Source organism: Coregonus clupeaformis, chromosome 40, assembly GCF_020615455.1.
Source record: "Coregonus clupeaformis isolate EN_2021a chromosome 40, ASM2061545v1, whole genome shotgun sequence".
Lineage (NCBI taxonomy): Eukaryota > Metazoa > Chordata > Actinopteri > Salmoniformes > Salmonidae > Coregonus > Coregonus clupeaformis.
Genome location: NC_059231.1, coordinates 25204687 through 25228464, shown reverse-complemented (window position 1 = coordinate 25228464; position 23778 = coordinate 25204687). Strand labels below are relative to the sequence as shown.

The 23778-nt window shown below is 43.4% G+C and overlaps 1 protein-coding gene across 1 annotated transcript in view; it reads right to left on the bottom strand.

Moving 5' to 3' along the window:
* LOC121571613 (collagen alpha-2(IV) chain-like) overlaps positions 1-23778 on the bottom strand; it is a 133075-nt gene that overhangs the window by 19061 nt on the left and 90236 nt on the right. Inside the window, exons 5-19 of the mRNA XM_041883174.2 lie at positions 9551-9685; positions 9405-9449; positions 9123-9239; positions 6890-6958; positions 6676-6711; positions 6523-6576; positions 6365-6400; positions 6201-6242; positions 5984-6055; positions 5835-5879; positions 5057-5104; positions 4887-4922; positions 4642-4686; positions 4439-4502; positions 175-285 (exon numbers count right to left, since the gene is read on the bottom strand). Of these exons, the coding sequence (XP_041739108.2) occupies positions 175-285; positions 4439-4502; positions 4642-4686; positions 4887-4922; positions 5057-5104; positions 5835-5879; positions 5984-6055; positions 6201-6242; positions 6365-6400; positions 6523-6576; positions 6676-6711; positions 6890-6958; positions 9123-9239; positions 9405-9449; positions 9551-9685 (955 nt within the window). The remainder of the gene's footprint in view (positions 1-174; positions 286-4438; positions 4503-4641; positions 4687-4886; positions 4923-5056; positions 5105-5834; positions 5880-5983; positions 6056-6200; positions 6243-6364; positions 6401-6522; positions 6577-6675; positions 6712-6889; positions 6959-9122; positions 9240-9404; positions 9450-9550; positions 9686-23778) is intronic.

The window sequence follows — 23778 nt, the reverse complement described above, 5'->3', positions numbered from 1 at the left end:
AAGAAATAAAAAACACAAAACAGTGCACAACTTGTTAACAATACAGTTATAATAATTGTTATTATACCATTATAATAAGTGCAATAGATCTACGTGGCTACATCACTGTAACTAGTGTAAAAGCTGTCTAACACTACTGGCCACTGTCTAGATAAGTAAGGGTTTGGTACTGACCTTGTAATTGACTATCACCCTTCCTAGCAGGAGGTCCAGAGCGGCCTGGCAGACCTTTCTCCCCCTGCAGACCCCTCTCTCCCTGGGGTCCTAGCTGTCCAGGGGGACCAACTACACCCCCACCCCAACATGGACATCAATCAGTATCAATATAACGATCAGTGTTACAGTGAGGGAAAAAAGTATTTGATCCCCTGCTGATTTTGTAGGTTTGCCCACTGACAAAGACATGATCAGTCTATAATTTTAATGGTAGGTTTATTTGAACATTGAGAGACAGAATAACAACAAAAAAATCCAGAAAAACGCATGTCAAAAATGTTATAAATTGATTTGCATTTTAATGAGGGAAATAAGTATTTGACACCTCTACAATAATGGCGCCGGAGAAGAAGGCTGCCGTTTTACAGCCCTCTAACCAATTGTACTATGTGTGTTTTTCCGCATTATTTGTAATTTATTTTGTACATAATGTTTCTGCCATCGTCTCTTATAACCAAAAAGAGCTTCTGGATATCAGGACAGCGATTACTCACCTCGTATTGGACGAAGATACAGGACTGTTTTGCTAGCACAGACTGGAACATGTTCCGGGATTCTTCAGATAGCATTGAGGAGTACACCACATCAGTCACTGGCTTCATCAATAAGTGCATCGATGATGTCATCCCCACAGTGACCGTTCGTACATACCCCAACCAGAAGCCATGGATTACAGGAAACATCCGCACTGAGCTAAAGGGTAGAGCTGCCGCTTTCAAGGAGCGGGACTCTAACCCGGACGCTTATAAGAAATCCCGCTATGCCCTCCGACGAACCATCAAACAGGCAAAGAGTCAATACAGGACTAAGATTGAATCGTACTACACCAGCTCTGACGCTCGTCGGATGTGGCAGGGCTTGCAAACTATTACAGACTACAAAGGGAAGCACAGCCGCGAGCTGCCCAGTGACACAAGACTTCCAGACGAGCTAATCCACTTCTATGCTCGCTTTGAGGCAAGCAACACTGAAGCATGCATGAGAACACCAGCTGTTCCGGATGACTATGTGATCACGCTCTCCGTAGCCGATGTGAGTAAGACTTTTAAGCAGGTCAACATTCACAAGGCCGCAGGGCCAGACGGATTACCAGGACGTGTACTCCGAGCATGTGCTGACCAACTGGCAAGTGTCTTCACTGACATTTTCAACATGTCCCTGACTGAGTCTGTAATACCAACATGTTTCAAGCAGACCACCATAGTCCCCGTGCCCAAGGACTAAGATAACCTGCCTAAATGACTACCGACCCGTAGCACTGACGTCTGTAGCCATGAAGTGCTTTGAAAGGCTGGTCATGGCTCACATCAACACCATTATCCCAGAAACCCTAGACCCACTCCAATTTGCATACCGCCCCAACAGATCCACAGATGATGCAATCTCTATTGCACTCCACACTGCTCTTTCCCACCTGGACAAGAGGAACACCTACGTGAGAATGCTATTCATTGACTACAGCTCAGCATTCAACACCATAGTGCCCTCAAAGCTCATCACTAAGCTAAGGATCCTGGGACTAAACACCTCCCTCTGCAACTGGATCCTGGACTTCCTGATGGGCTGCCCCCAGGTGGTAAGGGTAGGTAACAACACATCTGCCACACTGATCCTCAACACGGGAGCACCTCAGGGGTGTGTGCTCAGTCCCCTCCTGTACTCCCTGTTCACCCATGACTGCATGGCCAGGCACCACTCCAACACCATCATTAAGTTTGCCGACGACACAACAGTGGTAGGCCTGATCACCGACAACGATGAGACAGCCTATAGGGAGGAGGTCAGAGACCTGGCCATGTGGTGCCAGGATAACAACCTCTCCCTCAACGTGACCAAGACAAAGGAGATGATTGTGGACTACAGGAAAAAAAAGAACGTGGACTGAGCACAAGTTCCTTGGTGTCCACATCACCAACGAACTATCATGGTCCAAACACACCAAGACAGTCGTGAAGAGGGCACGACAAAGCCTATTTCCCCTCAGGAGACTGAAAAGATTTGGCATGGGTCCTCAGATCCAAATTCTACAGCTGCACCATTGAGAGCATCCTGACTGGTTGCATCACCGCCTGGTATGGCAACTGCTTGGCCTCCGACCGCAAGGCACTACAGAGGGTAGTGCGTACAGCCCAGTACATCACTGGGGCCAAGCTTCCTGCCATCCAAGACCTCTATACCAGGCGGTGTCAGAGGAAGGCCCTCAAAATTGTCAAAGACTCCAGCCACCCTAGTCATAGACTGTTCTCTCTGCTACCGCACGGCAAGCGGTACCGGAGTGCCAAGTCTAGGTCCAAAAGACTTCTCAACAGCTTCTATTTGCACTGCCCCCCCCACCCCATCTTATTATGCTGCTGCTACTCTGTTAATTATTTATGCATAGTCACTTTAACTCTACCCACATGTACATATTACTTCAACTACCTCAACTAGCCGGTGCCCCCGCACATTGACTCTGCACCGGTACCCCCCTGTATATATAGCCTCCCTACTGTTATTTTATTTTACTTCTGCTCTTTTTTTATAAAAAATAAATGCACTGTTGGTTAAGGGCTGTAAGTAAGCATTTCACTGTAATGTCTGCACCTGTTGTATTCGGCGCATGTGGCCAATAAAATTTGATTTGATTTGATTTGAACATGACTTAGTACTTGGTGGCAATAAAACCCTTGTTGGCAATCACAGAGGTCAGACGTTTCTTGTAGTTGGCCACCAGGTTTGCACACATCCCAGGAGGGATTTTGTTCCACTACTCTTTGCAGATCTTCTCCAAGTCATTAAGGTTTCGAGGCTGACGTTTGGCAACTCGAACCTTCAGCTCCCTCCACAGATTTTCTATGGGATTAAGGTCTGGAGACTGGCTAGGCCACTCCAGGACCTTAATGTGCTTCTTCTTGAGCCACTCCTTTGTTGCCTTGGCCGTGTGTTTTGGGTCATTGTCGTGCTGGAATACCCATCCATGACCCATTTTCAATGCCCTGGCTGAGGGAAGGAGGTTCTCACCCAAGATTTGACGGTACATGGCCCCGTCCATCATCCCTTTGATGCGGTGAAGTTGTCCTGTCCCCTTAGCAGAAAAACACTGCTAAAGCATAATGTTTCCACCTCTATGTTTGACGGTGGGGTTGGTGTTCTTGGGGTCATAGGCAGCATTCCTCCTCCTCTGAATCATTCAGATGTTCATTGGCAAACTTCAGACGGCACTGTATATGTGCTTTCTTGAGCAGGGGGACCTTGCGGGCGCTGTAGGATTTCAGTCCTTCACGGCGTAGTGTGTTACCAATTGTTTTCTTGGTGACTATGGTCCCAGCTGCCTTGAGATCATTGACAAGATCCTCCCGTGTAGTTCTGGGCTTATTCCTCACCGTTCTCATGATCATTGCAACTCCACGAGGTGAGATCTTGCATGGAGCCCCAGGCCGAGGGAGATTGACAGTTATTTTGTGTTTCTTCCATTTGCGAATAATCGCACCAACTGTTGTCACCTTCTCACCAAGCTGCTTGGCGATGGTCTTGTAGCCCATTCCAGCCTTGTGTAGGTCTACAATCTTGTCCCTGACATCCTTGGAGAGCTCTTTGGTCTTGGCCATGGTGGAGAGTTTGGAATCTGATTGATTGATTGCTTCTGTGGACAGGTGTCTTTAATACAGGTAACAAGCTGAGATTAGGAGCACTCCCTTTAAGAGTGTGCTCCTAATCTCAGCTCATTACCTGTATAAAAGACACCTGGGAACCAGAAATCTTTCTGATTGAGAGGGGGTCAAATACTTATTTCCCTCATTAAAATGCAAATCAATTTATAACATTTTTGACATGCGTTTTTCTGGATTTTGTTGTTGTTATTCTGTCTCTCACTGTTCAAATAAACCTACCATTAAAATTATAGACTGATAATTTCTTTGTCAGTGGGCAAACGTACAAAATCAGCAGGGGATCAAATACTTTTTTCCCTCACTGTATAACAATAAAACACTAAGCAATATAATATAACAACTCTAAAAGCTAGTCTTTAATCTTCAACATCATATTCAATGAAAGGTTGACTACCTGGAGAAAGATGATACTGTATATTGCACCAATTTGTAAGTCGCTCTGCATAAGAGCGTCTGCTAAATGACTTGAATGTAAATGTACATTTTGATAGTTGATAGTGTAGCCCATCGGCTTAAATGATAATTGACATGGTGATAGAAAAGTGATTGATGAGTTGATTGGCTAATCATACCTCTGTTAGGCCCTCCTGAGGGACCTTCATAATAGATCAACTCCCCTGGTTCTCCGATGGCACCCTAAAAATAACCCCCAGCTGTTAAAACCAACTATATCGTTTGTGTGTTCGGATTTGAATGAAAGTTTAGAATGGACCACTGTCCAATCAAAGATCTGATAGAATCAGTGTTTTGATATGAGGATCAACTGTAGGATCACCTTTTGGCCATCTCTGCCCCTAAATCCTGGTTCTCCAAGGTCCCCCTAGAGTGAAAGACAGAGGGAGAGAGAGAGGGAGAGACTTTATGAGAAAGGTGTCCACCACCATCAAGAGCACAAAATATGCAACTGCAACATCTCTAGTAGCCAACAAAGACCAATGCAAAGACCAATGCAAAGACCAACACATACTACTGACTGCAATAATATGGAGATCTTGGCATTGTTTGGCCACACACACATACCCTCAATCCATGCTCTCCATCCCGTCCAGGGACACCCTGAAAGAACACACAAGGATATTCAACAGGTCAGTATCTCACAAGCAACAAAGACAGGTTCAATAAGGTAGTTATAATAATTTATGTGTAATTTATACAGTATAATGTATGTATAATGTTTGTATAATACTAACCCTTTGCCCAGGCATCCCCATAACCCCAGTCTCTCCTTTGTTGTCAGCCTGATAAGTAACAGATACAATCACATTTTTATTCGTCACATGCTTCATAAACAACAGGTGTAGACTAACAGTGAAATGCTTACAATTACGGGCCCTTCCCAACAATGCAGAGAGAAAGAAAATAGAGAAATAATTGAAAAGTAATAACACATAATAATAAATACACAATGAGTAACGATAACTTGGCTATATACACGGGGTACCAGTACCGAGTCTATGTGCAGGGGTACGAGGTTATTGAGGTAGATATGTACATATAACTAGGAATAAAGTGATAACAGGATAGATAAACAGTAGCAAAATGGGCCAATGCAGATAGTCCGGGTAGCTATTTGGTTAACTATGTAACTAACTATTTAGCAGCCTTATAGCTTGGGGGTAGAAGCTGTTCAGGGCCCGGTTGGTTCCAAACTTGATGCATCACTACCGCTTGCCGTGCGTTAGCAAAGAGAACAGTCTATGACTGGGGTGGCTGGAGTCTTTGACAATTTTTAGGGCCTTCCTCTGACACCGCCTGAAGTCCTGGATGGCAGGGATCTTGGCCCCAGTGAAGTACTGGGCCCTACACACTAACCTCTGTAGCGCCTTGCCAAACCAATTGATGACGCAGCCAGTCAAGATGTTCTCAATGGATCTGTTAGTCAACCATTATCTACAGTGCTAACATCTCAACATTATCTCAATGTTGTTAGGATGGAACATGGACCACAGGAGAAGAGAGGTCACTTACCTCAGCTCCAGTTTCACCTTTCAACCCTTTCTCACCCTTTCTGCCCTGGAGGAGACAAAGCAGAATAGTGTTAGAGTGATTCAGTTCACACACAATCAAAATATTTATTGTATGTTTTTGAACATATTAAAGTGTGGAGCTGTACTGACGTAGGGTCCGGTATGTGGGCTGGTATGGGGATGGGTGGAGTTCCCTGGGGGACCTGGCTGTCCAGCCTCACCCTGTGGCCAGAGAGGGAAGTGCAGTGAGAATCATGCAGCAGAGATGAGGACAGCATTGATGATCATAATATTTTGTAGTCAAACACATTAAGTGCTGGGCAGTAAAAACTATTTAAAACATACAATGGTGCCTGCATTCACATACCGCGTCTCCTTTGACCCCCTTCAACACTTTGGTCATGGTGCCCTGAGCAGCAAACACACCATGTTAAAACACATCCTTATAATTATTTTTAATCTCATTCACTAGCCATTTATCTTCTAGGAGAGATAAAACATAGTCCAAATTAGTTGGTGTGAGGACCTTACCTTTGGTCCAGGAAGGCCAGGAAACCCTGATGGGCCCTGAGTCAGGAAACAAACCAGAAGAATGATTGGGTATCTATCTAGTACACAGAAGGGTGTATATGGTACAGCAACACATTTATATGCACGCACACACACACAAACACACACACACAACTAACCTGTGGTCCTGGGAGTCCTCTGTAGCCCGACCGACCTGGGTAACCCTGAGGACCCTGAGATAGAGAAGGGAGGATGGAGAACGAGAGAATGATGCTGGCTATCTTGTACCATAACTTTAGAGTGACAGGGAAAGGCGGCGGCGCCATACTCACAACAAATCCAGGATATCCGGGCTGTCCTGAATCTCCCTGTAGAAAAGACACACAGAGAGAAGGGGTTATTTCTGTGTAGAGTACAAGAGTACATCATATGTGTGTACTGTACAATATCATGGCATGATGTATCGTTCAAAATAGCCTGTACGTTGATAATACTGTAGTACTGATATCAGGTCTATCCCACAGTTCTCTAGCCCTCTCCTCTTACCCTGAACCGCTCCATGAACACACTCAGCTCCAGAGTGTCTCCCTTCTGTCCCTTTCTGCCCGCCTGACCCTGTGGAGAGAGAGAGAGAGAAAGGAGGAGGGGGGAGGGGGTAGAAAATAAAAGTACAATTAAAAAAGAAAATGGAGGAGAGGGAGTTATTCAATGTCTCAGGCTACAAGGTGGAATCCTTGATTCTATCTCCACAAACGTCTCTGGTGACCAGTGGCGACCTGTCATTCAGGGCAGGTGGGGCATGTTATTGCATGTTATTTTGACATTAATACGTGTCACATATCAGTGTGCAAACAATGTAAAAAAAAAACACTAAAAAATAATTTTGTTAATAAAGCAGCATACAAACTTGGTCTCTTTTTTGCTTTCTTGAGAAAGGCAGCTCCAAAATGCAGGTGTTTTAGCCTAGCTCAGTGCTTTCTGTGGTGGTGGGGCATCCAGCGGAAAATACGGAGCGTAGGGGTTGGTAATGTTCTCTAGTTGCGCCGTGATTGGCTAATGTTCTCTAGTTGTGCCATGATTGGCTCAGTGTTCTGTCATTCATGGGTACACTACGTCACCGCTAAATCTAAGAGAAGAGCTCGAAAATTCAAGCCCCTTGTGTGCTGCCATAGAGTTACATTAGAAGTGCCCATCCAAGAAGGCTCAAGGTCATTGGCCACAGATATATCTACAGTAGCTTTGATTGGACTGATCATGTCAACATCATACTTTCAAAATCTTAGCTAGCAAGCTAGCAGTCATCATCATGAATCAAGTCGACAATCTACTGGCAAATGCTTTTTAATTCTTGTCATATGAAGATAAATAATGAAGAGAAATTATAGATAAAACGTATCTGTGCTCATCGGCCATAAACATTACACAACAAGTTGGAAATCGCAAATCCAACAATTAGTGGTTTGGAAGGAATCAGTGGCTAACTGCAAGCATTGCAAAGCAATCAGTAGCCTGCTATTCAGTGGAGTGGGTGTGTGTTCCAAGTCTGGGTTTAAGGGTCTCTTTTCCAAGCTTAAAAGTATAAACATTCAACATTGGCCATGCTATCAATCCAGCATGACTTCTGCCACACTCAAAACAACTGGAAACTTGGAACTGGGAAATTTGACTTCAGTGAGTTCAAGGCAACTGGGAACTCTGAAAAAAACTAGCTCCGACTGGGAAAATACGTTTTGAATGGTCAACCAACTTGGAATTGCAAGTCGGGAACTCAGGCCTCTTTCTAGAACTCTGACCTGAAGATCACTGATGTCATCTTGTTTTTTTCCGAGCTCCCAGTTGTCTTGAAAGCACCATAAATCCAGAGATTGCCAGACTTTGATGACAAAGTTTGATGACAAAATTTGCCCATGACTCCAAACAACAAGGTGAGTCCAAAAATGTATTGTATGCTGCTGCATAAATTATGTAATATGCCAGGGAGATATGTATACTGTAGCTAAGAAAGTAATACTAAGTGTATGTTGTGTAGTAAGCTGTTAGTAGCCCATGTGCCTCACCCTAATAATTTGGTCCCTTTTCCCCTCATAACTTAGCCTACTGTTCTGACTTGGTGGTTCACATGTAGCCTATAGCCTGTTTTAGAGAAATGTAATCATTGAATATTGTAAGAGCTTTCATTGTCTGCTTATATGCCCCCTTTATTTATCCTACGGTTCTGACTTGGTGTACAGGGAGAATACTGTAAGAATGGCCCATGTTCTGAATTCTGTCGCTGTAGATTTAAAAAATGCTGAACAAATAGTTAAACTGACTATGTCCGTCCTAGCTCACTCATTAATGTCTTAATCGAAATTACGGATTGCCTCTTATCCTCTCGCCGTCACCTTATGCCATAGTTTGTACATCTACATTTTCGGTAGAAACCACATTTGTTTAAGCAAGTCAGCCATATCAGCTATGTTTTTTTTAAAGGCAGTAAATGAGGCTGAATGAACTGTTTCACTGCCAGACAAGGCTCCGCTGATAGCCAGGTGTAGCAGTGGTAAGATGTTGGGACTGCTGTTGGGACTCTGCTGTTGGGACAGCTTTATGCAGGCCCTAACAGTTTGTGGGCACTGTTTGTCACCGTTATAGTGCAATTAATGTATTGTTTAGTGTTGTGTTGTGTAGTGGCTTTGCTGGCATGCATCTCCCCCCACCCCAATTTTTTTGGTTTGCCCCACCAAGATTTACATGCTAAAATCGCCACTGCTGGTGACATCACTGGGTTCATACGTACATTATACCCGGGCTGGCCATCGTAGCCTGGTTGCCCTGCCAACCCTGAGTCTCCATGTGTTCCGTTGCACCCGTCTGCTCCAGGTTTCCCACGAGTCCCTGCCTGTCCTGGGTGGCCCTGGAGATAATATGGAGGAGTTAATGACAGACCTTTACAACATCATTACATGTTGTATTAAGACTACGTACAGTATTAACAAGACAACAATAGATGATTTCTTGGCATGGGTGTGTCTGCTATTTATTTGTTCGGAGAGAAAATTCCCAATACAATCCCACTTACAGGAATACCGTCCGATCCAGAAAACCCAGGAACACCAGTCATCCCCTGCGGAGAAATGAAAAACACTTGATGAGTAGACACTAGACACACTACTAAGCCAGAGTCTGAGATCTCTAGTGAAGAATTTTCCAGTCAGTGTTCCTCACCACAGAACCCTTGGGGCCGATGAAGCCTCCTCTGCCCCGGTCGCCCTTCTCTCCCTGGACTCCCTGGACTCCTGGGTCCCCTAGCCGTCCTGGAGGTCCCTGGGGGCCCTGCAGGCCAAGAGGACCAGGTTGGCCCTGAGGAGGAGGAGAGAGACATGTTAATCAACAGAAGAAAAGAGACATGAAACACATCAAGGGATGGAGACTGATAAATATTAGTGCGGAGCGATTAGTGCTTTTTGAAGTTGGTTCAGTTTCTGTTCATTATTAAAAAATAATCACGGTTTTCGGTTTAAAGTATATTTTTTAAAACATTAAATACACTATGTATTATGTGGGTTGAATGCTGTAACAACACTGAATAAAACAATTAATAACAGTCCCATGATGGTAGTGACTGTCCAAAAATGCTTATCACTTATTAACCATCATTTATTCACATTACTTTACTTTAATAAACATTTTGTTTTATTTGATGACTTTATGATTTCATTCAAAGTCATCATCTCATCTCTATAGTGCTGCTGCCTACGCTGTCTGACAAAATCACTATTTTAGTAGTTCTTCTAAGTAATTAAGGCATACTTTTATGACTGCTGAATACCAACTATGAATCACTTAGATCATGTCGATCACGGGTTCTATCTTCTCTCCCCGCACACCCCGCTTCTCACCGCTTTCCTTCCATTGAAAATGAATGGGAAGCGGTGTTTCACCGTGTGGTGCCGCCCCTAGTGTACATGGGCCGTCTCCGTGTCTGCGCCACACAGATTGGGCAAGTTTAAGCGAGTGTGCAATGGATTATGGCCATTATAGTTAATTACCACATTTTCTGAGCTAAGCTATGTAGAATATTGGCCTGTTGGAAACTACAACTCCCTACTACATTTCACAGTTCAGGCTTGATCTGATGTATCTTTACAGAAACTGCACATCGAGCTCACAGAAAAAACCTGAACTAAATAGGATTCAAATAATTGAACTGACGTCGTGAATTAGTTGTTTAAAAACACAAAAAATTACCAACATTTCGTTTAATCACTCAGCACTAATCAGTGGTGGAAAAAGTACCCAGTTGTCATACATGAGTAAAAGTAAAAATGCCTTAATAGAAAATGACTCAAGTAAAAGTGAAAGTCACCCAGTAAAATACTACTTGAGTAAAATTCTAAAAGTATTTGGTTTTAAATATACTTAAGTATCAGAAGTAAAAGTATAAATCATTTCAAATTCCTTATATTAAGCAAACCAGACGGCACCAAGTATTATTTTAATGTTTTTACTGATACCCTGGGGCACACTCCAACACTCAGACATAATTTACAAACAAAACATGTATGTTTAGTTAGTCGGCCAGATCAGAGGCAGTAGGGATGACCATGGATGTTCTCTTTGTGTGTGTGAATTGGACCATTTTCCTGTCCTGCTAAGCATTCAAAATGTAACGAGTACTTTTGGTTGTCAGGGAAAATGTATGGAGTAAAAAGTACATTGTTTTCTTTAGGAATGTAGTGAAGTAAATGTAAAAGTTGTCAAAAGATACCCAAAATAACTACTTAAGTAGTACTTTAAAGTATTTGTACTTAAGTATTTTACACCACTGGCACTATTAAATATACAAATGTACACTACCAGTCAAAAGTCTGGACACACATACTCATTCAAGGCTTTTTCTTTATTTGTACAATTTTTTACATTGTTGAATAATAGTGAAGACATCAAAACTATGAAATAAAACATATGGAATCATATAGTAACCAAAAAAGTGTAAAACAGATAAAAATATATTTTATATTTGAGATTCTTCAAATAGTCACCCTTTGCCTTGATGACAGCTTTGCACACTCTTGGCATTCTCTCAACCAGCTTCATGAGGTAGTCACCTGGAATGCATTTCAATTAACAGGTGTGCCTTCTTAAAAGTTAATTTGTGGAATTTCTTGAGCCAATTAGTTGTGTTGTGACAAGGTAGGGGGGGTATACAGAGGATAGCCCTATTTGGTAAAAGACCAAGTCCATATTATGGCAAGAACAGCTCAAATAAGCAAAGAGAAACAACAGTCCATCAAGCGCTATGATGAAACTGGCTCTCATTAGACCAGTGGAAATTTGTCCTTTGGTCTGATTAGTCCAAATTTGAGATTTTTGGTTCCAACCGCCATGTCTTTGTGAGACGTAGAGTAGGTGAACGGATGATCTCCGCATGTGTATTTCCCACCGTAAAGCATGGAGGAGGAGGTGTTATGGTGTGGGGGTGCTTTGCTGGTGACACTGTCTGTGATTTATTTAGAATTCAAGGCACACTTAACCAGCATGGCTACCACAACATTCTGCAGCGATACGCCATCCCATCTGGTTTGGGCTTAGTGGGACTATCATTTGTTTTTCAACAGGACAATGACCCAACACACCTCCAGGCTGTGTAAGGGCTATTTTACCAAGAAGGAGAGCTGCATCAGATGACCTGGCCTCGACAATCCCCCGACCTCAACCCAATTGAGATGGTTTGGGATGAGTCGGACCACAGAGTGAAGGAAAAGCATCCAACAAGTGCACAGCATATGTGGCAACTCCTTCAAGACTGTTGGAAAAGCATTCCAGGTGAAGCTGGTTGAGAGAATGCCAAGAGTGTGCAAAGCTGTCATCAAGGCAAAGGGTGGCTATTTGAAGAATCTCAAATATAAAATATATTTTGATTTGTTTAACACTTTTATGGTTACTACATGATTCCATATGTGTTATTTCATAGTTTTGATGTCTTCACTATTGTTCTACAATGTAGAAAATAGTAAAAAAATTAAATAATAGAAAAACCCTTGAATGAGTAGATGTGTCCAAACTTTTGACTGGTACTGTATGTGTTTGTGATAAAAGCAGTGTTTAAACTTTAGACTTACTGTTCAAATCAAATCAAATCAAATCAAATTTTATTGGTCACATGCGCCGAATACAACAAGTGCAGACATTACAGTGAAATGCTTACTTACAGCCCTTAACCAACAGTGCGTTTATTTTAAACAAAAAAAGTAAGAATAAAACAACAACAAAAAAAGTGTTGAGAAAAACAAAGAGCAGAAGTAAAATAAAGTGACAGTAAGGGAGGCTATATATACAGGGGGGTAACGGTGCAGAGTCAATGTGCGGGGGCAACCGGCTAGTTGAGGTAGTTGAGGTAATATGTACATGTGGGTAGAGTTAAAGTGACTATGCATAAATACTTAACAGAGTAGCAGCAGCGTAAAAAGGATGGGGTGGGGGGCAGTGCAAATAGTCCGGGTAGCCATGATTAGCTGTTCAGGAGTCTTATGGCTTGTGGGTAGAAGCTGTTGAGAAGTCTTTTGGACCTAGACTTGGCACTCCGGTACCGCTTGCCGTACGGTAGCAGAGAGAACAGTCTATGACTAGGGTGGCTGGAGTCTTTGACAATTTTGAGGGCCTTCCTCTGACACCGCCTGGTATAGAGGTCTTGGATGGCAGGGAGCTTTGCCCCAGTGATGTACTGGGCCGTACGCACTACCCTCTGTAGTGCCTTGCGGTCAGAGGCCAAGCAGTTGCCATACCAGGCGGTGATGCAACCAGTCAGGATGCTCTCGATGGTGCAGCTGTAGAATTTTTTGAGGATCTGAGGACCCATGCCAAATCTTTTTAGTCTCCTGAGGGGGAATAGGCTTTGTCGTGCCCTCTTCACGACTGTCTTGGTGTGCTTGGACCATGATAGTTCGTTGGTGATGTGGACACCAAGGAACTTGAAGCTCTCAACCTGTTCCACTACAGCCCCGTCGATGAGAATGGACGGGACTGTTGTTGTAAAAAGAACATAGAAAGGCCATTAACTCCCCTTATAGGCAGGTAACTGGGGCTTTAGTGTTTAATAGAGGTTAAAGCACCACAACAATGTCAAATGATATTTAAAAAAACTAGAGCAGCTAAACATGCTGCAGTGGGGGTGAGACTCCACCCAGTGGTGGTTTTATGGTTTTATTACAAAAACCCTAAGTGGAGAAACAGCTTTCCTACTCTGGGGGAACAGTAAAGAAGCAGAGAGATGGATTCCGGGCAATGGCCAGGGTGAGGGCTATTAAATACAATTGTTAATGATAACACCAAAGATGGTGGATAAAGGAAGATGTCTTACTCAGGCCGGTTACCAATGAAAAAAATGGTCACAGTTCTGGTCTACTTAAGGGTGGCTCTTCCATAGACACCAATGCAATAGCAGCTGGATCTGGTCTACTTAGTTCATTGACTGTATATGAACCAGAATAGATGAAGGAGTGGCATGTTTTGCTTCCTCTTCCGTCTCTGCTAACAGCCCCCTCCAAATCAAAACCAAACATGGATTTCATGTTGTGTTCTCACTTTATGTGTGCACAAATGTCTGTGTTTCACACCTGTTTGTCCTAGCTAATCAGTTGCTGTACGGGCACCAGAGACGGAAGAGGAAGCGAAACACCCCACCCACTGTTTCTTTCTTGTTCAATGCTGCCACAGACGGGAGGCAGACAAGAAGTAGAATGGATTGTGTGCATGTAAACATGGACATCCATGTTTGGTTTTGATTTGGGGGTGGGGGGGGTAGCATCTAACAATTTGATTTAATTATTTCCTGGGCACCGCTCAGTGATGTAAGGGACAACCTATTAAGAAGAACTGTCTACCGACTGTGGATATACACTGAGTGTACAAAACATTAAGGAGACCTGCTCTTTCCACGACATAGACTGACCAGGTGAATCCAGGTGAAAGCTATGATCCCTTATTGATGTCACTTGTTAAATCCACTTCAATTAGTGTAGATGAAGGGAAGGAGACAGGTTAAAGAAGGATTTTTAGGTGAATGGGCAAAACATTTAAATGCTTTTGAATGGGGTATGGTAGTAGGTGACAGGCGCACCGGTTTGTGTCAAGAACTGCAACGCTCATGGGTTTTTCACGCTCAACAGTTTCCCATGTGTATCAAGAATGGTCCACCACCCAAAGGACATCCAGCCAACTTGACACAACTGTGGGAAGCATTGGAGTCGACATAAGCCAGCATCCCTGTGGAACGCTTTCGACACCTTGTAGAGTCCATGCCCCGACAAATTGAGGCTGTTCTGAAAGCAAAAGGGGGGTGCAACTCAATATTAGGAAGGTGTCCTTAATGTTTTGTACACTCAGTGTACATTGCGACGTAGAACACATGCTGCTACACAGGTACAGATTTGGTCTTGAGTTATCTCGAACGCATTTACTATGGAATGCAATTAGACCTCGTCTTATTCATAAATTAAATAATTAATAAAGAGGTCTATGTTTGGGCTAAGCCAAGCATAACTTCAGAGAGAACTGGAAACACTCAAAACCTTGGTTAAGACTTTGTAGTATCAACTTATGGCCACAAGGATGAGACGTGTATCTTCTTGAGTTTGTAAAGTTATGCATACTGAAAAACTGCTCTCTTCTGCCATCCAGTGTTTATGTGAGAGACTCAAGTGTGTTTTACTCCTAGGAGTTATGCTATTTGAGAGTGACTATGTGAATGATGGCATACAGTACTTTATATCTGGTAACTCTGCCTGGGAGCATGCCAAACCCTGCATATATGAGTATCTGTTCTGATCTGTGATAACCACTCAGAACAAGTGCTTTCATGCAATGAACCTCTGATACAGCAACCTACTATATCTTACACACACCCCTCTCTCTCTTTCACACACAAACACACACACACACACTTCCTTTAATCTCTCAATCATATGCACAGAGCACACAGTCAGATAAGAGGCTGACTTGGGGCAGGATGTTCTGTCTGATGCAGGATGTTCTGTCTGATGCAGGGTGTTCTGTCAGAGTTAAAAAAGGGAATCAGAGTGTTACTCAGACCAGCATGTTTTGGTTGTTGGCTGTTTGAAACTTCACAAAGTCTAATCTACCAACTAAATATAATGGTCTGATTAAGGTGCTCTGTGTGCAGAAAGAGATAGAACAGAGGGATAAAGAGAGCAAAAGGAGCGGAAGAAGGTCCGTATCTGTAGTGAAGATAGTAATTACAGTGAGGGAAAAAAGTATTTGATCCCCTGCCGATTTTGTACATTTGCCCACTGACAAAGAAATGATCAGTCTATAATTTTAAGGTAGGTTTATTTGAACAGTGAGAGACAGAATAACAACAACAAAATCCAGAATTTTTTTTATAAATTGATTTGCATTTTAATGAGGGAAATAAGTATTTGACCCCCTCTCAATCAGAAAGATTTCTGGCTCCCAGGTGTCTTTTATACAGGTAACGAGCTGAGATTAGGAGCACACTCTTAAAGGGAGTGCTCCTAATCTCAGGTTGTTACCTGTATAAAAGACACCTGTCCACAGAAGCAATCAATCAATCAGATTCCAAACTCTCCACCATGGCCAAGACCAAAGAGCTCTCCAAGGATGTCAGGGACAAGATTGTAGACCTACACAAGGCTGGAATGGGCTACAAGACCATCGCCAAGCAGCTTGGTGAGAAGGTGACAACAGTTGGTGCGATTATTCGCAAATGGAAGAAACACAAAATAACTGTCAATCTCCCTCGGCCTGGGGCTCCATGCAAGATCTCACCTCGTGGAGTTGCAATGATCATGAGAACAGTGAGGAATCAGCCCAGAACTATACGGGAAGATCTTGTCAATGATCTCAAGGCAGCTGGGACCATAGTCACCAAGAAAACAATTGGTAACACACTACGCCGTGAAGGACTGAAATCCTGCAGCGCCCGCAAGGTCCCCCTGCTCAAGAAAGCGCATATACAGGGCCGTCTGAAGTTTGCCAATGAACATCTGAATGATTCAGAGGAGAACTGGGTGAAAGTGTTTGGAGGAGGAGGAATACTGCCTATGACCCCAAGAACACCATCCCCACTGTCAAATATGGAGGTGGAAACATTATGCTTTAGGGGTGTTTTTCTGCTAAGGGGACAGGACAACTTCACCGCATCAAAGGGACGATGGACGGGGCCATGTACCGTCAAATCTTGGGTGAGAACCTCCTTCCCTCAGCCAGGGCATTGAAAATGGGTCGTGGATGGGTATTCCAGCACGATAATGAACCAAAACACACGGCCAAGGCAACAAAGGAGTGGCTCAAGAAGAAGCACATTAAGGTCCTGGAGTGGCCTAGCCAGTCTCCAGACCTTAATCCCATAGAAAATCTGTGGAGGGAGCTGAAGGTTCGAGTTGTCAAACGTCAGCCTCGAAACCTTAATGACTTGGAGAAGATCTGCAAAGAAGAGTGGAACAAAATCCCTCCTGAGATGTGTGCAAACCTGGTGGCCAACTACAAGAAACGTCTGATCTCTGTGATTGCCAACAAGGGTTTTGCCACCAAGTACTAAGTCATGTTTTGCAGAGGGGTCAAATACTTATTTCCCTCATTAAAATGCAAATCAATTTATAACATTTTTGACATGCGTTTTTCTGGATTTTGTTGTTGTTATTCTTTCTCTCACTGTTCAAATAAACCTACCATTAAAATTATAGACTGATCATGTCTTTGTCAGTGGGCAAACGTACAAAATCAGCAGGGGATGAAATACTTTTTTCCCTCACTGTATGTCTCTGTTTCTTTCTCATCGCTGTCTCTCCCTCTCTCTCTCCATGTACTGTAATTATCTTTTAATAATAAAAACAGTAGGACACTCGTGATAGTCATGGCATACATGTAGAGAACACACAACACACACACACGCACACACACACACCTGCAGAGCCTCATTAATCTCAGTGATGTGTTCCACACGGGTGTGTGTGTGAGAGGCCGAGAGGATCAAGTGATCCTGGGGATGCAGATCATGTTGAGACCACTGTGTGAGGCCTGGTACATACCACTTCAAAACACACACACACACACACACACACACACATACATTTGTTTTACTATCCTTGTGGGGACCTAACAATTGATTTACATTCAAAATTGTATTATCCCTAACCTTATGGTGTCCACATGCTTCCCAGCCAAAACAGTTAGCGCATACAGTGCATTCGGAAAGTATTCAGACCCCTTGACTTTTTCCACATTTTGTTACGTAACAGCCTTATTCTAAAATGGATTAAATTAGGTTTTTTCCCTCATCTATCTACACACAATACCCCATAATGACAAAGCAAAAATAGGTTTTTAGAAACTTTAGCATTTATTTAAAAATAAAAGCAAATATCAAATTTACATAAGTATTCAGACACTTTACTCAGTACTTAGTTGAAGCCCCTTTGGCAGCGATTACAGCCTCAAGTCTTCTTGGGTATGACGCTACAAGCTTGGCACACCTGTATTTGGGGAGTCTCCCATTCTTCTCTGCAGATCCTCTCAAGCTCTGTCAGGTTGGATGGGGAGCGTCGCTGCACAGCTATTTTCAGGTCTCTCCAAAGATGTTCTATCGGCTTCAAGTCCGAGCTCTGGCTAGCCACTCAAGGACATTCAGAGACTTGTCCCGAAGCCACTCCTGTGTTGTCTTGGCTGTGTGCTTAGGGTTGTTGTCCTTTTGGAAGGTGAAACTTCACCCCAGTCTGAGGTCCTGAGCGCTCTGGAGTAGGTTTTCATCAAGGATCTCTCTGTACTTTGCTCCGTTCATCTTTCCCTCGATCCTGACTAGTCTCCTAGTCCCTGCCACTGAAAAACATCCCCACAGCATAATGCTTCCACCACCATGCTTCATCGTAGGGATGGTGCCAGGTTTCCTCCGGACGTGAAGCTTGGCATTCAGGCCAAAGAGTTCAATCTTGATTTCATTAGACCAGAGAATCTTGTTTCTCATGGTCTGAGAGTCCTTTAGGTGCCTTTTGGGAAACTCCAAGTGGGCTGTCATGTGCCTTTTACTGAGGAGTGGCTTCCGTCTGGCCACTCTACCATAAAGGCCTGATTGGTGGAGTGCTGCAGAGATGGTTGTCCTTCTGGAAGGTTCTCCCATCTCCACAGAGGAACTCTGGAGCTCTGTCAGAGTGACCATCGGGTTCTTGGTCACGTCCCTGACCAAGGCCCTTCTCCCCTGATTGCTCAGTTTGGCCGGGCGGCCAGCTCTAGGAAGAGTCTTGGTGGTTCCAAACTTCTTCCATTTAAGAATGATAGAGGCCAGTGTGTTCTTGGGGATCATTACATTTACATTTTACATTTACGTCATTTAGCAGACACTCTTATCCAGAGCGACTTACAAATAGGTGCATTCACCTTATAGCCAGTGGGATAACCACTTTACAATGTTTTTTTTATTTTTATTTTTTATTATTATTATTATTTATTTTTTTTGGGGGGGGGGTGGGTTGGGGTAAGGGGGGGGGTAGAAGGATTACTTTATCCTATCCCAGGTATTCCTTAAAGAGGTGGGGTTTCAAATGTCTCCGGAAGGTGGTGAGTGACTCCGCTGTCCTGGCGATCATCAATGCTGCAGAGATGTTTTGGTAGCCTTCCCCAGATCTGTGCCTCAACACAATCCTGTCTCGGAGCTCTACGTACAATTCCTTCGACCTCATGGCTTGGTTTTTGCTCTGACATGCACTGGCAACTGTGGGACCTTATATAGACAGGTGTGTGCCTTTCCAAATCATGTCCAATCAATTGAATTTACTACAGGTGGACTCCAATCAAGTTATAGAAACATGGTCAAAGGAAACAGGATGCACCTGACCTCAATTTCCAGTCTCATAGCAAAGGGTCTGAATAATTATGTAAATAAGGTATTTCAGTTTTAGATTTTTTATACGTTTGCAAACATTTATAAAAAAAAATGTTTTGCGCTTTGTCATTTTGGACTATTGTGTGGGAAAAAAATAATTTAATCAATTTCAGGATAAGGCTGTAATGTAACCAAATGTTGAAAAAGGGAAGGGGTCTGAATGCTTTCCGAATGCACTGTATATTATGATGACATTTTGTGACGTTTTTGTTCGTTTTGGACTTCGATTAGGGTTTTTCTCAGCTGTTCGGGCTCACAATTTTTTTTTTCAGAGGCAAGCCGAAGTTCGGAGCTGAAGTCTACGCCCCTTCGTCGGGTAATTGGTCAACAGTAGGGATTCTTCAATAAAGTCTTGGTTGTCATTCAACGACTTGTTTTCATGCACATTTTTTCATTGAGAAATACTGCACCAAACATCTTAGTTAGATGTAAAAGCCGCACTACTCGCTTAACCCGGAAGCCAGCCGCACCAATCTGTCGGAGGAAACGCTGTCCAACTGATGACCAGTCAGCTTGCAGGCGCCCGGCCTGCCACAAGGAGTCACTAGAACGCGATGAGCCAAGTAAAGCCCCTCTGGCCAAACCCTCCCCTAACCCAGACGACGCTGGGCCAATTGTGCACTGCCCTATGGGACTCTCGGTCACGGCTGGTTGTGACACAGCCTGGGATCGAACCCAGGTCTGTAGTGACGCCTCAAGCATTGTGATGCAGGGCCTTAGACCGCTACGACACTCAGGAGGCCCCCTAACCCTAATTCTAACCCTAATTGTAACCCTAACCCTAAACCTAACCCCTAAGCCTAAAATAGCCTTTTTCCTTGTGGGGACTGGCAAAATGTCCCCACTTGTCCGAATTTTCCTAGTTTTACTATCCTTGTGAGGACTTCTAGAACTTCAAGGAGAGTAAAACCAAACACACACACACACACACACACTTAATTTAGTCACAACTCAGTCGTCTGCGGTCTCTCAGCTTGACAGTGTGTTTTGACAGTCTCCATGTCTTTCCCAAGGCCTGAGTAGGGTCATGAGGTCGTGACCTGTGAGGTTCAGTGTTGACCCTGTTACTGTGAGAACCAACAAACACACAAACCACTCAAGTCCAGGGGATGTTTGTTCTGTGTACTGAGACTGTTGGGGCTATGGGCTAGGACAGAGGTTCACAAACATTTGTCGTCCACGACCCCATTTTGATATCTGGTTTTAATGCAGACGAGAGCACTGCTGAATTCAGCTTCAAACAGATATGTTGTTGTGAAGTGGAAACGTCTAGGAGCAACAACGGCTCAGCCACGAAGTGGTAGGCCACACAAGCTCACAGAATGGGACCGCCGAGTGCTGAAGCACTCTCTTTACTTTACATAGAGTGTAAAAACCGTGTGTCCTCGGTAGCAACACTCACTACCGAGTTCCAAACTGCCTCTGGAAGCAATGTCAGCACAATAAATGGGTTTCCATGGCCGAGCAGCCACACACAAGCCTAAGATCACCATACGCAATGCCAAGCGTCGGCTGTAGTGGTGTAAAGCTTGCCGCCATTGGACTCCGGAGCAGTGGAAATGCGTTCTCTGGAGTGATGAATCACGCTTCACCATCTGGCAGTCCAATGGACAAATCTGGGTTTGGCGGATGCCAGGAGAATGCTACCTGCCCGAATGCAAAGTGCCAACTGTAAAGTTAAGTGGAGGAGGAATAATGGTCTGGGGCTGTTTTTCATGGTTCGGGCTAGGCCTCTTAGTTTCAGTGAAGGGAAATCTTAACGCTACAGCATACAATGACATTCTAGACGATTCTGTGCTTCCAACTTTGTGGCAACAGTTTGGGGAAGGCCCTTTCTTGTTTCAGCATGACAATGCCCCCGTGCACAAAGCGAGGTCCATACAGAAATGGTTCGTCGAGATCGGTGTGGAAGAACTTGACTGGCCTGCACAGAGCCCATCGAACACTTTTGGGATGAATTGGAATGCCGACTGCAAGCCAGGCCTAATCGCCCAACATCAGTGTTCCCACAGCAATGTTCCAATATCTAATGGAAAGCCTTCCCAGAAGAGTGGAGGCTGTTATAGCAGCAAAGGGGGACCAACTACATGATACACTACATGCCCATGATTTTGGAATGAGATGTTCGATGAGCAGGTGTCCACATACTTTTGGTCATGTAGTGTATCAAGCAACCCTACATGGGTCACGACCCCTTGTTTGGGAACCGCTGGGCTAGGAGCTGGAAGCGGGGGACCCAAAGTAATAAAGGGGAAATAATCAACTCAGAGAGAGCAAAAACAAAGTCAGACAACAATGCAAACTTCCTGAATCCCATTATCACAGAGTGATAGAGTGGCTCATTGTGGATTAGAGTCTGTCATGTATCTGACCACCAAGTACTGCAATTGAGAGGGGGAATGTTTGTGTGTGTGTGTGCGCCATCGATGCATGTCTATGCATTTTGGCAATGGCTTTTGGCAACGCATACCAATGTGAGTTAGAAAACATGACCATAAAAAAGTTAATGTGATATGGGTAGATGTCAAAGGTCAACATGAGCCCTAGTCAAGGGCAGTATAAGGCTTGGCATGTATTCTGGGGTGTTTTGGGTGAGATTGTTTTGGGGTACAAGGGTTGTTTTGACCAGGGGGGTCTCGTCCTGTCCCAACTTTAGTATCATGGTAACTACGCTAAATAGTTTACATTTAATGGTACTATGGCTGGATGTCAAATGTATTGAACATATGTGCTGTGTCCATATAAATCATTTGAATGGTGACCATTCTCTTTATAATCGAAACCAAAAAGACCATTACATCTTGCCCAGTCTTATAGACTAATTGGTTTGTTATGACAATTTAAGGGTTTACAATCACAAGCACATGTTGGGTTCGTCACATGACATCATCATTCTCACCCCTCTCCAGGGGAATGGACACAGAAGTCTTCACAAATAGAGGGATAGGAGAACATAAAGGTGTAGTGAGGATGGATATCATTCCCAGGCCAACCTCTTTAAGAAATACAATGAGAACAGCAGGAGAGAACTAATACCAAACAGTAAAGACCAGCACTTTGGGATACATACTGTAGCAGTGAGATGGATGTTCCTCCAACACAGGTAGGAGAGACAGAAAGAGAACATCTGGACTGTATTTTAAACAGTAGAGAAAAGTTATAGTGAATGAGCTGTCAAACCTGCTTAGAGCTATGAGACACATTCAGGCTCATAAACCAGTGCACCTGCATAAACACAGAATCTGAAAAATACATCTGAGGATATCAGCTCTTCAAACATGCTCTCTCCTTTCGTTTGATTCAAAAGGGCATATATATTTTGAGCTGTGTGTGTGTGCATGAACATGTGTGCGTGTACGTGTGTGTGTGCGTGTGTGTGTGTGTATTTGAGACCTTGGGTGTTTCTCAATATGCATACTACCGTGCTCCACACTCTCATGCTCCAAGTGCATTCTCCGAGGACGTTCTCTTGAGTACGTTCTTGTGAGGACGAGAGTGTGGAGAATGCATAAAACATTTCATTTGAGAAGCACTCGCACTCCCCCTACTGTATTACCTCACGCTTCACCTCCCCATTCACCTCCCCATTCACTGAACCTTCTTCCAGCCAGGACAATGGCAACAATAGAGACGGAAACAAGATAGACACAAAGAAAACATTTTACTTCATATTTAACAGCTAGATATATGTGAATCGTAATCTAGCTAGCCAGCTAGCTAGTTAACCTCTTAAGGATCTGACCCTTATTTTTAAAATTTCACCTAAAATGACTGCCTATAGCTCAGGACCTGAAGCAAGGATATGCATATTCTTGATACAATTTGAAAGGAAACATTTTGAAGTTTGTAGAAATGTGAAATTAATGTAGGAGAATATAACACAATAGATCTGGTAAAAGATAATAAAAATGATTTTCATCATCTTTGAAATGCACGAGAAAGGCCACAATATAATATTGCAGTTTATGCGCAATTTAGATTTTGGCCACTAGATGGCAGCAGTGTGTGCGCAAAGTTTCAGATTGATCCAGTGAATCATTGCAATACTGGACTATTTTGTATCAAGTCTGCCCAAATGTGCCGAATTGGTCAATTGATACATTTTCAAGTACATAACTATAGAGAACATACAAAAATGATATGGTAATACAAAATGTAAGTTTACACACTCCCAGGAATTTCATACATGATGGGTCATTAGCTTATACACTAACTTTCACACATCTAGATGGCCGGGCGGGTTGGGTGTGGAGCCAGAGACAGCAGGGGTTGAAACTGTACAACCCAGTTCCTACATTTGAATATAAAAATGGATTTTTATCAAACAAAACTATGCTACATTTTATCTCTGGGACCCTTAGGATGACAAATCAGAGCAAGATTACTGAATGTAAGTACATTATTTACCTTCAGAGGTGAATGTATCAAACCAGTTGTTGCTATATGTGAATCGTAATAATGTAGCTAACCAGATAGTATAACTGCCAAAAATTACCTAAAACCAATGTTATCCAAGGTAGAGGTCAATTCTTTGTGG